We start from the raw sequence: 15,774 nt of genomic DNA, 5'->3' as shown, positions 1-15,774 counted from the left end.
CACGTAACCCGAACATTTTATGGAATTCGTAAAATTTTAAAGATAAGAATCTCTTTGGAAGACAGGGAAGGAAAAAATTCTAAGAAACAATATTGCCAACTTGGAAGAAAAAATACAAAGCTTGTTCTTAGAAAGTAGCTTTGCACTCGTACAATTTTTCATGGATTTCCAAAATTTACTTTGCCAAAAGGTTGAATCCATTTTTAAATCGTTCGAGCCGATAAGAGAAAATAAAAATCCAATTTTCGCAGAGCTTAAAATACCAATACACACTTCCCCCCTCCCCCCTCTTATAAGTTATTCCCTCTTCTCGCTTTCCTTGGAGAAATAAATATTCTCCAACGAATCTCCAGCAAAGCAGGGAAGGTATTCGAAATGCATTAAAAAGTCGGAAAATAAATCAGCCCTAAAATTGTATCGATTCTACCGTGCTTCCCTCTCGGCTCGACTCTCACCACCCGGTTTACCTTGTGCTCCCTGTAGGAGTACCGCGGCTAATCCAAGGGGGTTTCCCTGAACCTGGTTCTGCTTGTTCGTCTCCCTCGCCGCCCCGACTACCCTGGAGAACGCGGACACGGCGGCGGGACTGTTCGGGGGCGTGCCCTGGGAGGCGGGGCCTTTGTCGAAGAGTTCGAATTTCACCGATTAGAAACGACCAACCTTCGGATTTTGATTAACAACACCAGGCCAAAAATTGTCCAAAACTCAACACGAGGCACCGCGCGAGAAACACCCTCTCGCGCGGAGGAGAAGGAAGAGGAGGAGGAGGAGGAGGACACGTTTTAGTAGACCGTGATCGCTGGATCGGGTCTATTTAGATCGGGAAGAAGACGATTCGTTAGATGTTAGTCGTATTTCCATTCCGTCCACAATTGTTTTCGAATGTGCTCGAACATCGAGAGGATCGAGTTAAAGAGGATTAGAAAAAAGAAGTACCATTGGCGCCAGGAGTTGAAGCGAGAATTTTCATCAATTGGAAGAGGAGGAAGATGGTTTCAAGGTTAATCGAGAGAGAGCATTCCTTGTTAGTAGAAGAAGCGAGTTCAACAAGCGTGAGAACCAGCGTGAAAAATTTGCGTTAAATCATCACTCTTTCGATCCTTCTTCCACTTCATCGATGATATTTCTTAATAACTTTTCGTCCAACTTTTTGACTTAACGCACTTCCTTCTCTCTGGTTTCACCATAGCAATCCTGTAGTTGTCAATTCCACGAAAAAGAAGAAGAAAAAAAGAAGAAGAAAAAAGGAGGGAGGAAAGAAAGTAAGAGAAAAGCAAAAAAAAAATACGTTTGCACGAGGTGAACTCCGTCGCTTTTCGTTTCAACCTCATCTGCGTTCGAGGATCGTCGACGATACGCGCGAGTTAACGAACGAGACGTTTCCAAGCGGGAAACGTTCCTCTGCGACGTGGCAGCAGCGACGACCTTTGCCTAAGTGGAACGAGAATAGTTACGCACAGCCACGACAGATTCTCGCCCGACATAGACACGGTTTCGCGGCTGAAAATAGATTTGGAAAAGGCTGGCAGCCGATCCTGACCCAACACGATTCACTTCGATTCGAGGCGGAAGTTCGTTTCGCGTGGGACGCCGCCGCACATTAGTCATCCGACACACGGCCTCGCATCCGAAAATCTTACGCGAAAATGTCGATACGAAATCCCCCGCCCGGACCAAGTTGTTCTTGTCCCTGTGCCAGGGGCACGGCTCGTTTAGTTGTTTTTGGAGCGGAATTTATTAGAGTAGGGAGCGTTTCTTTTTTTGGGCGAGTTGCGAAACTTCGAAGAGATTCCGTACAATTCGGATAATTTGAATTTTCTTTCACGAAAATTCGAAAAGCAAGCTTAATTGAAAATATGTAGACCGTTTCGATTAGATTGGATTTTCGAGAAAAATTTTTCCTTTCGTATTTTTAAAACGTATTTATAAATATAATAAAAATGTGTTGTGTAAAAATTTCCAGGGGAAAAAAACGTGAAAATAATGGGATAGGTTTCGGTTTGGGTTACATTACGAAACCACCTGTACGTTCAGTTAAGTCGAGTTATCCAATCGTAATTCCAAATAAACGAACTCCATCAAAAAAAAAATCCTCCTGGCGCGATTAAAGTCACGTAAAATGTGTTTATGGCTCACCGTAATTATCAGGCTGCTTCGAGGAACTCGGCAAGCCAGCGGTGGCCGACATTTCGAGGACTTCACCTACCACTCTTCCCTTCGAAACGCATTTATCACTTTCGAACACTTATTATCCCTTTCCCCACCGTCAACGTGACGGATCGAGCAACGATCTCGAAGGCCCCTTAGTCCCGCGCGAAACGGAGGAAAATCTCGAAGAGTTCGACTCGGTTTTATTGCGCTCCGCACGGCCGGCTTCGAGGATGGCCGAACGAACGACGCGGACTGCTGCCAATCTATTTTCAAGCGGTGCCAAGCGGCCAGGTATTTCCGTTGACAGCGCGCCACGCGAGCTTCTTCAAGAGATCCGACGATATTCGAGTTTTCTCCCTCGAGATTTTATTCCCGCGAGATCGAACCACGCCTTGAAATTCGCCGCCATCGTCGTACGGAATTTTTCCATTTTATCCGGCCGATACACAGTTGAAGCTGTGTAGTGCAGGTTAGAGATTTTGACTGCTCAAGGTCACGGTGTGGCTGTAAGCTAGAGGAACGCAGCTACCTTCCCCCACCATGCCGCCTTGCTAATCTCTGGCTGGTCGAGAGTGGTGGGGGTACGCTCGAGCTATGGTGGGGAGCGCTGCTTCGAACGCCAATTGATTTCGAACAGACTATATCTATGCTAGAAATTTTTATTTCATACTATTTGGTGGAGCTCGATTCTAAGAGAGGGCAAAATAATTATAAAAGATAGATATACAAAAATATTGATCGATAATAAGAGAAAAAAAAAGTCAACAATTTTGTATATCAACTTTTTTGCTTGTCTCGATCTTTAAAATTGACTCCCCAAAGATGAATAATTAACGTATATAACATATAATTTTAAATTAACAACTATCTGCTCTATGCTATTCCACGGTGCTTATTATCAGCAAATTTAGATACATTGACTAGATAAATCTCCATTGATAGAAACAATCTTTTTTATTTTAAAATCTCGAGATTTTTTTTAATCGTATGAATTAAACGAATGCATACGTGTTTGAAAACATTAAAAATTGTACACGCGTTTCTGTAATACACACAATTTCAAAATCTTGATCTCTAATCTACACTGCTCGATCAACTTATTTTCTCTCGTAAGAACACGATTAGTTCAACACATTACGAAATCGAAGATTCGTATCGGCATTCATTATAAAAATTCTTGGAAAATTATCTCGCGTTTGATATGCAAAAAAAAAAAAAAAAATCTTAAACGAATGACAAGTGGCAACAAACTTAAAAATATTTGATGCAAAAATATAATACTTTCGGCAATGAAAGTGTCCGATTCGCAATGTGTTAAGAGGCACGTAATGTTCTAAAGTCACAGTTTTTCATGCTGCATAATATATCCGTGTAATAATCGAGATTTCTACACAGATGATTTCTATACACGATGTTCTTATTCGAGGTAACTTTGAGCAGCCGTAACCGATCTTAACCCGACTAGAAGAAGAATACAGCCATTCCAATGAACTCTAAAAGAGAAACTAATCGATGAGAAAAAGTATTCATTCAAGATTGCAATGCAATATCTTTCAATCAAAATGATCACGGATTAATATCGAATCTAACGAGAGACTAATCGATGATGATTTCATTCGAAACGTTGGAACCACCGATCGCAAAATGCTTGTGAAGAAGAGAATCTTCTACGATGAATTTTGGCTACGTGTGTAACACGATCAAACGACTAAGCAACAAAACTCTGAGAATCCAGGCTATCTATTCGATCAAACACAGGCGACTAAAACTTGCTAAAGCTTACTGGATACTGGATCTACTTATCGTTCAAGGTTGCCAAGCTGCCATAGACGTCTCGTCCAACAGGCTCCTCGTCCATGACGACATTTTAATCTCGATCACGACGAATCCGTGATCGTAAACAATTAATTACGTAAAGATAAATCGTTTCGAAAGTAAAAAAAAAAAAAATATAATTATTTACAAAAAAAAAAAAAAAAGATTTTTTAATATATCATCAATGTTATCACTCTGAGCAATGATGCGAAGATTTTACTTCTTGCTGTTAATCAGTTAATTCATTGTTAACCAGATTAAGAAATTAATCCAGTTGAATGAATATACTCAGAATCAACATATATCAAAAATTCCAGCTTGATAATTTATGTACGATTAGGTTAAAACAAACAAACAAATAAAACTTTCACAATATTGCTCATTAATAATATGATAATCTCGACAAATATATTAAAAAAATTATGAAGATAAAAGTATAGTAATCTCTTTTTATCACAATAAAATTTAACAAAAAAAAAAAAAAAAAAGAAAGAAAGAAAAAAAGAGAAACAGCCAGCTTCTCGATGATATAACAATATACACGTATATATATATATATATATATTATTCAATTTCCTAAACAGCATAACGTTCGCAAGAACAACAATCCTACGTAACAACGTCTAATTGTACGTCTAAACAATATACACAGTGGCGTGATAAAAAGTGGTTGTAATCGAGATATATTATCGCGACATTAAACAGGTTGTTTCTACTCGCCTCGGGAGCAGTAGATCCGCTAGATGTCTGATCGGACGTTCTCGAACGCTAATTTTCTCGTCGCTACATCGGTCGGCGTACGCTTCTTCCGGTGTCGAGAATCACGCTCTCGTTTCGTAAATCGAGCGTTGAATTACACACGTTGGATGGAAAACAAGCAAACAAGGGAAGGCGCTTTCGTTTTCACGAGGCCGCGAATCTGTTTGTTCTCTTAGGTGGGAATCACGTGATCTTTGCACAATTTTGATCGAATATTTGGAGCGAATAAATTATGCTATACTCACGATGATTTGTGAAATTTCTGTTTCTCAACAAAATTGATATATAATATATATAATAATACGTTGTAAATATCGTTCGATAAATTATACATACATATTTTTCTATATTTCTAGATAGATTTCTGATATTACTTACTTCCTTCGCCTTACAATTTAATTCGAAGATAACACTAATGGCGGTGAAGTAAGTAAAAATACTCTAGGAATAATTGTTCCATGCTTATATATGTGTGTATGGATCGATAAGTGTACCGTAATTAAATCTGGCCACGATATATTATAAATATTCATAGCCCATATGCATAGAAACAAACGCCAACAGACACTGATTTCTCTGTCTCGCACATTACATCCTTGCCGCGTAACGACACGTGTTCGTTATTCCGTTCGATTTTTCCGGGAACGTGTATCCAAATCCAAGCAACATTACAAATATCATCCCCTTACTCAAAATTTCACAAACCATTTCACCACCTACAACAAAATCCATTAATAAATTTCCACGATTTCCAACCAACGTTGGATCATCACGTGAAACCCCTTGACCAAGTTGTTAGATAAATAACAACGATATATATTCTTTTTTTTTTTTTTTTTTTTTTATCAAACACCACAATTAAGGACACATAGGCGTTTACACGATCGTGCACGACGAACGGGGAGGGACGATTGATTGATCCTCGTGATGGGGGTGGAGAAAGGGGGAGGGTGTTCACCGATTGATTCGCGGACCGATCAGGGGGAGGAGGCAACGCACGCAAAATCCTTATTAGTTGGTGGAACGAGAGGAGGCTGGAGAGACGGTAAATCCGAAGTACGAGTTAGCGGAAGCTGGAACAGACAGGGGGTGCAAAAGCTCGAAGCTCGTCACTGAGCCCCTAGTGGCATTGGCTTCCCCTGTTCGTGGCTCCCCCTCGTGTCCCCTCTCGAATGCAAAACAAAGGGGAAAGCTCGTTAATTCTTCGAGACATTTTTCTGAGCTTTTCGACCGAGAATTTAATGTAAAGTAGAGGTATTTCTTTTCTTTCTGAGACGAGAGGGGACCTCGGAGGTGCTGGAACGATTCAAAAATTATATGATCGTTTAAAAAGTGGGGAAGAAAATTACGATCAACTTGGATATTTTTAAAACGAACGCGAGCAGAAGCCAGAGAAGCAACTTCGATCGCACGGTGCAATTGGAACAGGAGAAGCCAGGTCTGAACCGGAGGACATCTACACGTAACACACGTGGAAATATATACGTATATAAATATATATATGTAAATCTATACGGAGGTACGTAGTATATATATATATATGTATACACATGAACACGAGACGTCGAAACGCGTATTACGCGTTTCTCGGCCTTCGATATGCAAGGTTTACCTTCGGGTTCTTTGGCAATGACCGTGCTGCTCCGGTCGACGCCGCCCTTCTTATCCTCTGTACAACAATACACACATACATCACGAATATGCGACAGTTTTCGTTTTTTTTTTTTTTTTTTTAAATATATATATATATAAAATATATTCTTTTACATTCTTCGTTTCGTTTATCTTTTTTGTATACAAAAAGACTTAGAGACCAGCCAACGCGCGTTTAATATTCAATCAAGCTGATGTCTTATTCTTTTTTTTTTTTTTTATCTTTATATTTTCTCGTAATATTTAGATTCGAGCCAATCAGAGAGCAAAGATCCTTTGGAAATTTTATCTTTAATAAAATTATCTTCGTTTGATTTTTCTCCCCTCTTCTAATAATAATTAATATCTATTATTATTTCCGTTAAACTTATTTAAATTAAATACGAAAGTTCCAGCAAGTTGATATTTCGTTTATATAATATTACCATCTACGCTTTCAAAGATCGAAACGTTTCCTTTAATTTCCCAAGAGATTAATTAGTTTCGTGCAACTTCGAGACCAAGTTTTCTCGCATCCTCCACGTGTTTGCTATTCGAGAATAGCAAAGAGTTAACGAATAATCGTCCAGTATCTGATCTGGATCGGTGAAACTTTATCGGTAGTCGTGCTCTCCTTTTCCTCCTCGAGAGGAATTATTCCACTTAGAGGTTTCGCACGATTGTACTAAAAGACAAAGACTCGTTAAAACTGGAGAGCTATTTGCGAGGACGACGAGACTTCGATTTATAATTTCAACGCGTTGTTGATTAACTTCTTTTTCGTTATTTGCTTTCTGAATCGGCTCGAGGCCAAATGTCACGATTTCGAAGCACCTTGATCGCGATCGTATATTAATGCAAAGTAGCTGGACTCCTTGGCTGTTAAATTTGGAACACCGAATCTTGGACGAGATTCGCATTGATTTGCGCAGATCGCAGCCAATCGAAAGCTCGATTTTTCATCGAACGCGACTTTTTTTTCTTTGTTTTGAAGAAAATTTTTAACCACGGATATTTAGCCGAATCGAATAATTCTCTTATTCTTAGTCGATGACACATTTTGTTCCTTTGATGTTCTTATACATCTTCTTACATGTAATGTATCAACACTAAAACTAGCAGTATCTAATATGCATTTTAAATATATTACGTGTGAATGATATACATGATGAAAATATATGTAATACAGTCAATTACAAAAATTTTTCTACGCATTTTAAAGCGTTGCTCTTCCAATCCGAATCGAAATTTCGTTTCAAATGAAATTTTCCGAAATACAAACGCACAAAGTTTCATTGAAAAAAGTCTTAAATTTAAATCCGTAAGATTTTTTGCGACTGGCTGTATCCAATTTATCGATTCGTTCAACTACCAATTTTATATAATACGTCGAGCGTGAAAGGGTCACTACGGGTCAAATGTACTCTAAGAATCAAATTTTCGAGTAATTATCGCGTTCGATGCTGTGTCGTAGTCAAATAAATCAATCAAGCCGACATTCAAAGCGATATAAACATTCAAGCGATTCAAATTTAAGGAAAGGAAGCGTACATTTTTTCCTTTTTTTTTTTTTTTTTTTAGCATTTAATCGATTATTCCATTACATTTTTCGTTTTTTTTGTCTCCATTACAAATGCCTCAGAGTTCCAGCTAGTCCACAAAAATTATTATAATGATAAATATTTACTAAGGCTGCGTGAAAAAAATAAAAAAAAACGTACTCTCTAGCTCGTTCAATTCTAAAATGTCTAACTAACGGAAGATGAGAGTGATAGAGATAGATAAAGACAGACGATAGATAAAGTAAGAAATAGAAGTAGAGAGTTGTAACAGCACCGAATATTTTATCTTCTTTCTCCGTATTTGGTCTCTCGATCGAGTATCATATATATGTATCGACTTGGGTTCTCTTTGAAATAGGGGGTGTGGAGAAAGGGGTGGCGTTCACACGAAGAGAAAGAGAGAGAGAGAGAGAGAGAAAAGGTGAAAAATCATTCCTGTCGAAAAATTGAAACGTTCGAAGTGCGATGAAGCAGGTCTTGAGAGGTAATTCGTCAAACGATAAACGATTAGATATAGAAGAAGATATCTCTTTCTTTTTTAAATTCGACGAATCTTTTACAGAGTGATGTTTTTTTTTTTTTTTTCAAAATTTCAAAAGTTTTCGATTCGAAGATTCTCCACCAATTTATTAATTATTAAGAATAATATATTCTCGAATAGTTCACTTTCGAGATAATATATTATTAACTGGAAAGAACATTTTCTCCATTTGCGATTGAACGCTGCGTTGAAAATTATTCGAGTAATTTCATTCTCAAGTCAGAGTCCAATTGCAAAAAATATCCTCGAGAAATCTTGAAAATGTTGAATTCCAATCGATGGAATAATTATTACACCCTGCCCTCTCAAAATCCATTGTTTCCACGAGAATAACAGGGTAATTATCCAGGGATGAAATAATCCATAAGGTGCTGGAGGGTGCAGTTCGGTGTGGCGAACGTGCAAAACGTCGATGAAGACAGATCGATCCTTCTCCTCGAAGGATACGGGTAATTGCACCCTTGAGTGCGATCTACCAATTAAAAAAAAATAAGCCACACTTTCGCAAATAGAGAAAGAGGAAAGAGAGAAAGAGAGGGAGAGAAAAGATCTAAACAATCGAGATAAACCTGGAGGGGAGAAGAAAAATTCCTTGAAATATATCAATATTTCAATACGTGTACTCTGAAATCAGCAATGATTAGCAACAATTCTTCTTTCGATTCTTCTTTCGTTCGTATACAGGGTGACTGTGAGCGTATAAAATATCGCCTCGATTATTTTCGCTATCAATCGATCAATCATTTCTTTTTTCTTATTTATCATGGATTAATTTAACATGGATATGATCTGATTTTTTCTCATCGAGTTTTCGTGATCCGACGATAAATAAAAGATACGTAGAGATGGAAAATATTTTTATCGATTAATTGTCAATTGATAAACGGAAAAATGATTGTAACCGATAACAAGAATAATCAAGAATAACACGTCACATTACCTCACCCTGTAAACCTCTATCAAAACCAGACAGAGAAATATGGAAGTGGATAATAAATACAAGTGGATGCAGGGGAGAGCATAGATGGCAGACATATATACACAGACAGATAATAGACAGAGACAATTGTTGCATCTCGAAACTCGACATTTCATCCGCGATATCATCCATCGAGTTTCATTTCGAGTTTCAAACCAGGGATAAAAAGAGAGAGAGAGAAAAAAAAAGAAAGGAAGGGAAATTTCACACATCTTATCCCTTGTTCTTGTTTCTCGGACAAGAGCGCGTGACACGCCTTTTTGGAAGGCGGTATATACATTCTCGATTTCGATCAAAGTGTCGAAGAGAATCGCTGAAAAAAAAAAAAAAGAAAAAAAAAAGAAAAAGAAAAGCATCTCTCACGTTTAAAACGAAGCGTCCCTTCGGTTATTTCGGCTTTTCGGTACATTTCGGCTCGGCATCCGAGAAAGCGTGGGTTGTGTCGATGCACAGGCATGCACAAGCGGAATGGGATGCGACAAACACGCATCTAAGAAAGCAGATCGGTTTTCATGCTTGCGGTTGAAAGCGGAGGAGGCGTGAACTTGTCCCTTTCGCATCGGCTTCGCTCTCAACAGGGGGGGGAGCTTAAATTTTCAACTCGTGATAAACAATTGGAAAAGATAAATATAATAATCTTCACTCTCGAACTGTGACTGTAAAAAATATATTATTGTATTACGATATATTTGTGTGTGTGTGTGTGTATAGATTTTAAAAATAGAAAAGGGTGTATTGATTTTTTATCCAGGGTTCGTCTAATAATAATGTGAAAGAGTGAAGAAATTGCGAGAATATCGATTTAATTTTAATGGAATTTAAACGAGTGATTAATCTTTCTTTATCTGCAATTGCACGCCGTGTCAACATTTATGATCACTTCTTTATCAATTCAATACAAAAAGAATTATATATATCGGGTATTATTTCGAAATTTGTTTGTTTTTTGGGGGAGAATATTCACAAATTTCAATAGAACCGAAGAAGAAATCCAATCTCGAGAACGAATCCCCGCCTCGTTGACAAGTAATACAATAAAAACGGAATGCAAGCCATGCGAAAACTATGTGTAGTGGAAATGTGTAATAAGAATAATAGTGGCGAAGAGAAATGGGCGAGAGCTGAGAACAGGCAAGTCGGTGATGGTGTTCATAAATCCATAACATCGGGGTGACGTGTGTTATTCCTTTTTTTTTTTTCTTTTTTTTTCTTTTTTTCGGTGATGATGAGTCGGTGAGAGAGACTGTGCGAATGCGAAGATCTAAGATTGCTGTAAAGTCTAGCATTTCGGTTTCTCGTCTTCGGTGGTGGTTTGTGTTTGACCGGAGGGGTGGTCGATGCACAGACAGAAGTGAGATAGAAGATAGAAGAGGTGGGCAGACAGAGTGTTCGTTAGAAATGGAGGATCTTCGACTCGAAGAAAGATCCTTGTGAAAAATAATTCGAGGTGGTGCACAGCGAGGAAACCAACGCGTGTGAATTATCGTGTGAACGTGTAAATGGAAGAGATTAGAACAGAATATGTATATTCGTTTCTTAACCATGCCACTTTCTTATCTATTATTCCACAATTGAAACAAATATTTTCAAATTTCAAAAATTGTGAATCTTTTTTTTAACTCAAATGGCGAGGTTAAGAAAAGAAGAGAAAAAGAGAGAGAGAGAGAGAGAGAGAGAGAATAAAACGAAAAAGAAGAAAATGAGAAAACGATTGAGAAATAATAAACGATCGTGTATTCATCCTTCTGTTCGTCTCGACTTACGTATACCACCGTGTTGATGATGACGTGTTTTCGAGATCGCAGCATACCCTACGATCTCTCGTGTGCTCGCTAATGCGGACGATGCTTCTCTAACGTGGCACAAACTAAATCTAACTTTCTAGATGGCTAATCGCTAATGACTCGCTCTAATAACGTGGAAAACGTCGTGGTGGTAGCGAAAGTGAAGAAGCGCCGCGGAAATTGTATGGTTCGTTCGAGACACTGTCCGTTCGTATCTCGAATGTCGAACTGAAATTCTCCTTCCCTTCCGTTTTCCAACGCGAAATAAAATCTCTTGTTAAAATAATGAAACGAAAGTGAAAGAGATTATTTCATTTCCAGTTCGACGACGAAAAGAAAGGGAGGGAGGAGGGGGGAGATGGAAGGAGAAAGAAAAAGAAAAGATAGAAAAGCTGGATGAACGTGAAAAAAAAAAAAAAAAAGAAAACAAAGCGAAAGCGATTATATCATCGTCGAACGATCACGGTTCAATCAAATTTCTCCCCTTTTCGTTTCCAATATTCCCTGTCGATCGTTCGAATTGTCGAGGAATAAATATATCCCTGCAAGTCGAACGTCTCGATCGAATTACAGGTGAGAAATTTCGAACAACGAGATTTTTCCAAGGATTTAACTTTTGCCACACACACAACAGTTTCGCCACTCTATTATATCCGAGCCCGACTTTCTCATTGTGCCACGCTAATTGCACACTGGTGCCGGTATACATAGCCCATGGACGAAAATGAGAAACGAGAGAACGGTGGTGGTCGCTATCGAGACTTTTCAAATAAACTTCTCATTCTCTCATCTCCATCCCGCGGTATCCTCGTGGAATAAAAAGAAGAAAAAAAAAAAAAAAAGAAAAAAAAAAGAAAAAAAAAGAATCGCGAAGAAGTTATATATATTTCGAGAGGAGAATCGAGGAGCGAGTTCTACGAATTAGTCCGATTGATCGATCGTGGAACGAGAAAATGACGATCGAGCGAGAAGAAAAATGGCTGTCACGGATGGTGATGGCCACACCGATTACGCGGCAGAATTTTTTTGAGGGAGAAAAAAAGAAAAAAAAAAAAGGTAGGAAGAACGTTCGATATCATTGGAATTGCAAAAATTTGGAATTCTTCGAGAAATTTGAAAAATTCATCGATCAATCAATCAGATATATATATATATATAAAAAAAAAGAAGAAAATTTCTATTAAAATCTGTATCGTTGACTTGAAATGAAAAAAATTCCTTTTCGGATTTGATTACACGTAAATTACTATCGAAAATTGATTCTAATTTTTTTTTCTTTTTTTTTTGGAATACTTCTTACGTACTTTTAATACACTTATAAAAATTAATGGATAAATTAATAATAACAAATAAACAGTAAATTTCTCGTGTATATAGATTCACACTTGATCCCAAAAATATTTGATCACCTTAGATTTAATCATATATCATTCATGAAAAATTCCGTATTGCTAAGAAACGCAGCTAACCAATAAACTTCCAATTCTTGGCAAAACAGCTTAATCGTTTTCGAAAAGAAAATTACAATTAGCATAGTTAAAGATCAAATACAAAAGAAATGTTTAAAAATATACGAATATTTTTGGGACCAACTGTGTATGTAAGTACCTGTATAACAATCTAAAACTTGCGTCACTATCGAAAAAACATGTCGATAAATGTTGGAATATCCTGGCACACATATGATTCATCGAACAGTAAACGCGTCAAATACTGGCCGGGACCCTACATTTTTCCGATAGCGATACTTCTGTCTGACGCAATACCGTCTGACGCTACTCGAGCCACTGCCCGACCAATTTCGCTTCGCGCTACTACGGGGGACTCGCGGAAAACGTTTGATATTCCACTTGATGAACACCCTTGAGCGTCCAGTCGGACACTTGCTTGTGCAACGCTTATGTCGTTACATTTTGGAAATTTTGATGGCCACGACGGTTTTCGAAACAACCGGAGAGGGGAATCCCGAGTCTCTCTGTGTAAAGAGGGAGTGTGATCGACGATCGAACGTCGAAAATTAGGCTAGATCGAGGCTATGAAACGAAAGATTGGACAATGATTGAATATATATTATTATATTATAGGGTGGTTCATGATATTTCGAACATAGTTCAAGGATATGCAAAAAATTAATATTATATAACATCGAAAAATTACCGTGTTCTTTTATTCGATCGAAACGTACCCCGATATATAATCGATTCCTGTCGACAACACACTCGCAAGATTATCGTTCACAAATGTTCTACGCGCCTTATTCCATTGTACGCACGTGTTATGGATTTGTGAGCATCGTGTGTGAAGAGAGTAGCGTTTTCTCGATCGTTCCTCGATCGCAGCTGTTCTACGAATTACTTGTGGTACTTGTTGCGAGATGTGTGAATTGTATGCTTGTGACAACAGGTCGTTCCATAAGTCGTTGTATATAGTAATTAGAGAGGAAATTTGTGATTATCCGATATTTTATGTGTTAAATATCTTTTTCACAATTGGAACAAGTGCGAGTAAATTGATCGTAAACGAAGACTTATGAAATGAAATTCGATATTCGAGGCTTCCACAAGCGTTCCCTGTTTGAAACGTGGTAAGATACCTAAGCTACTTCTGAAAGCCTCAAAGGATATCAAATGTAACTAGTGAATCTCGTGTGGTCTATGTGTGACATATCAAAAGCGAGTCGCTTGCTGTATGGAAATGGCGATTGAGATTGAACAATGTCGGAGGATAAACTTACATCAGGTGTCATTAACTAGAGATTGTCTATATTCGTGTCGTTAAATTTTGGCCATTTAGAAACGATCTATTTGTACCGTTTAATCACTTGACTCTCTTCTAAGAAAAAAGTCACGGACAGAAGAAATGAAAGAATATATAAATCGCGGTGGAAGAAGATGTACAATTCACGAATCGAATTTCACATGTATAAAAAAAAGAATTTGGAGAAGGATATCAATCGCGATGAAAAATATCGATGGATTCGATATTTCCAGATTTTTGATTCGCATCGAAGGAATCGCGAATAAAGGATCGAGAATTCGAATCTATATTTGAATCCAATTGTTTGTGCTTTATAATATTGCCGTTTTGTGTTCGAGTGTACTCGTGTCTGGCTTCGAGAATCAATCCACTCCGTGATAAAGTGTCTGAATCTCGAAAGCGAATGAAATCCATTGTCTATCGGTGTTTTCGGTGTACAAAGGAGAAACTTAGTTGCATGCACGCCAAGGATCATCAGGATTGCACTTTCGCGTTCTCATTCGTTGGATAAAATCACTGTTTGTTACTTTCATTTGATTATATTGGTCAGCATTAAGAAGTCAACTTTTATTATATTATCATAAGTATGATATTATCTATACTTCAAATATGTATGAAAGTAATAATTTAAAATAATTCATAAACGATGGTAATTGAATGTAAAAATTTTGTTCGAAATAGCAAGATTTTTAATTAACCGATAATATAATTATTTTTCAATTCAATGATATATCACGTGATGCAGCAAGCAAGTTGAAAAATTAGAGAAAATAATGTTGAAGGGAGAGAAGAGTCAGGGAGATTTCTTTCTAAAGAAAGAATTACGAATTGCACTCTCGCGAAAGTACAATCCTGTAGAAAGGTCTGTAATGATTCTGCTCTGGCAATGTATGCGAAACGCTTCCAGTTCCTCCAAATATACCGCAAAGAAAAGAGGTGAGTTCAAAGCTGACCGAGGAGGGAAACAACTTCCGGAAACACATTGAATAAAAAAACAGTAAATTTTAATCGCGTAAAAACGATGGATGTTGACGTGGTTACGATTAAAAAAAATTGTTTACAAATCTTAAAACTCTCCAAATTTCAATCTCTGAGTTGTGATAAAACTCGTTTTAATCTTTTGACAAATTTTTGAAAACGTTCACCCATCGTTGAAAATTAAAATTTTTCCATAATTTCGAGTACATAATTTTGTTTCTCGAATGAATGGCTTAACAGATCTACTATGATCGATATGATAGTGTGTGCGTGTATTCCAATCGTAATCGACGAGAAATCGCGAAAGAACAGGCTATAAAAGTTAATCAGGAACGGTTCAGTTTATCAGAACTGGTTTTGATGGTGTACGATAATGAAAATGGCAAGAATTCAGATTGATAGAGATATAAACTGTATATGTACATTTTCGAGTGATATTCTCGATAGCATATGGTTCTATTGAGTAAATAGTAAGTAGATAGAGTCGCTGATAGGCGACGAGAGATAGCTATTACACATATATGGTTAAAGATTTTACTAGATTATATGTATATGTTCACGTGACTTGAATGAGAAAATAAATATAGTCGAATGCGATTACATTGCGATAAAGAAAGTGAAAGTATTTGATCTTTAAAAACTTGATAATAAACCTGAACAACAGAAATACATAAAATAAGCATAATAGAGGTTGAGAACTCTGTGGCGATGGGGATAGAGCGTTCGCTTTTAACTTAGAGTGATCCGGGTTCGAATCTTGATTTCTTCGAAAAAATTTATTCTTCGTTTTTCTTTGATTCTTTGAGTATCATATTG

At 37.5% G+C, this 15,774-nt stretch overlaps 1 protein-coding gene across 30 annotated transcripts in view; it reads right to left on the bottom strand.

The window, feature by feature from the left end:
* Positions 1-15,774, bottom strand: part of CaMKII (Calcium/calmodulin-dependent protein kinase II) — a 131,356-nt gene that overhangs the window by 21,364 nt on the left and 94,218 nt on the right. For 10 of the 30 annotated variants that reach the window (XM_086903320.1, XM_086903337.1, XM_086903332.1 and 7 more), the window contains exon 12: positions 6,338-6,394. The exons of 11 other annotated variants lie outside the window; for them this stretch is intronic. In XM_086903320.1, the coding sequence (XP_086759446.1) occupies positions 6,338-6,394 (57 nt within the window). Of the gene's footprint in view, positions 1-467; positions 618-6,337; positions 6,395-15,774 lie in introns of all 30 variants that reach the window. 9 more of the 30 variants (XM_086903314.1, XM_086903336.1, XM_086903315.1 and 6 more) reach the window with 2 other exon arrangements.

Source organism: Apis florea, unplaced genomic scaffold (genome assembly GCF_048593485.1).
Source record: "Apis florea isolate Af1SG1 unplaced genomic scaffold, ASM4859348v1 contig_2291_pilon, whole genome shotgun sequence".
Classification (NCBI taxonomy): domain Eukaryota; kingdom Metazoa; phylum Arthropoda; class Insecta; order Hymenoptera; family Apidae; genus Apis; species Apis florea.
This window is presented reverse-complemented; position numbering and strand designations above follow the sequence as displayed.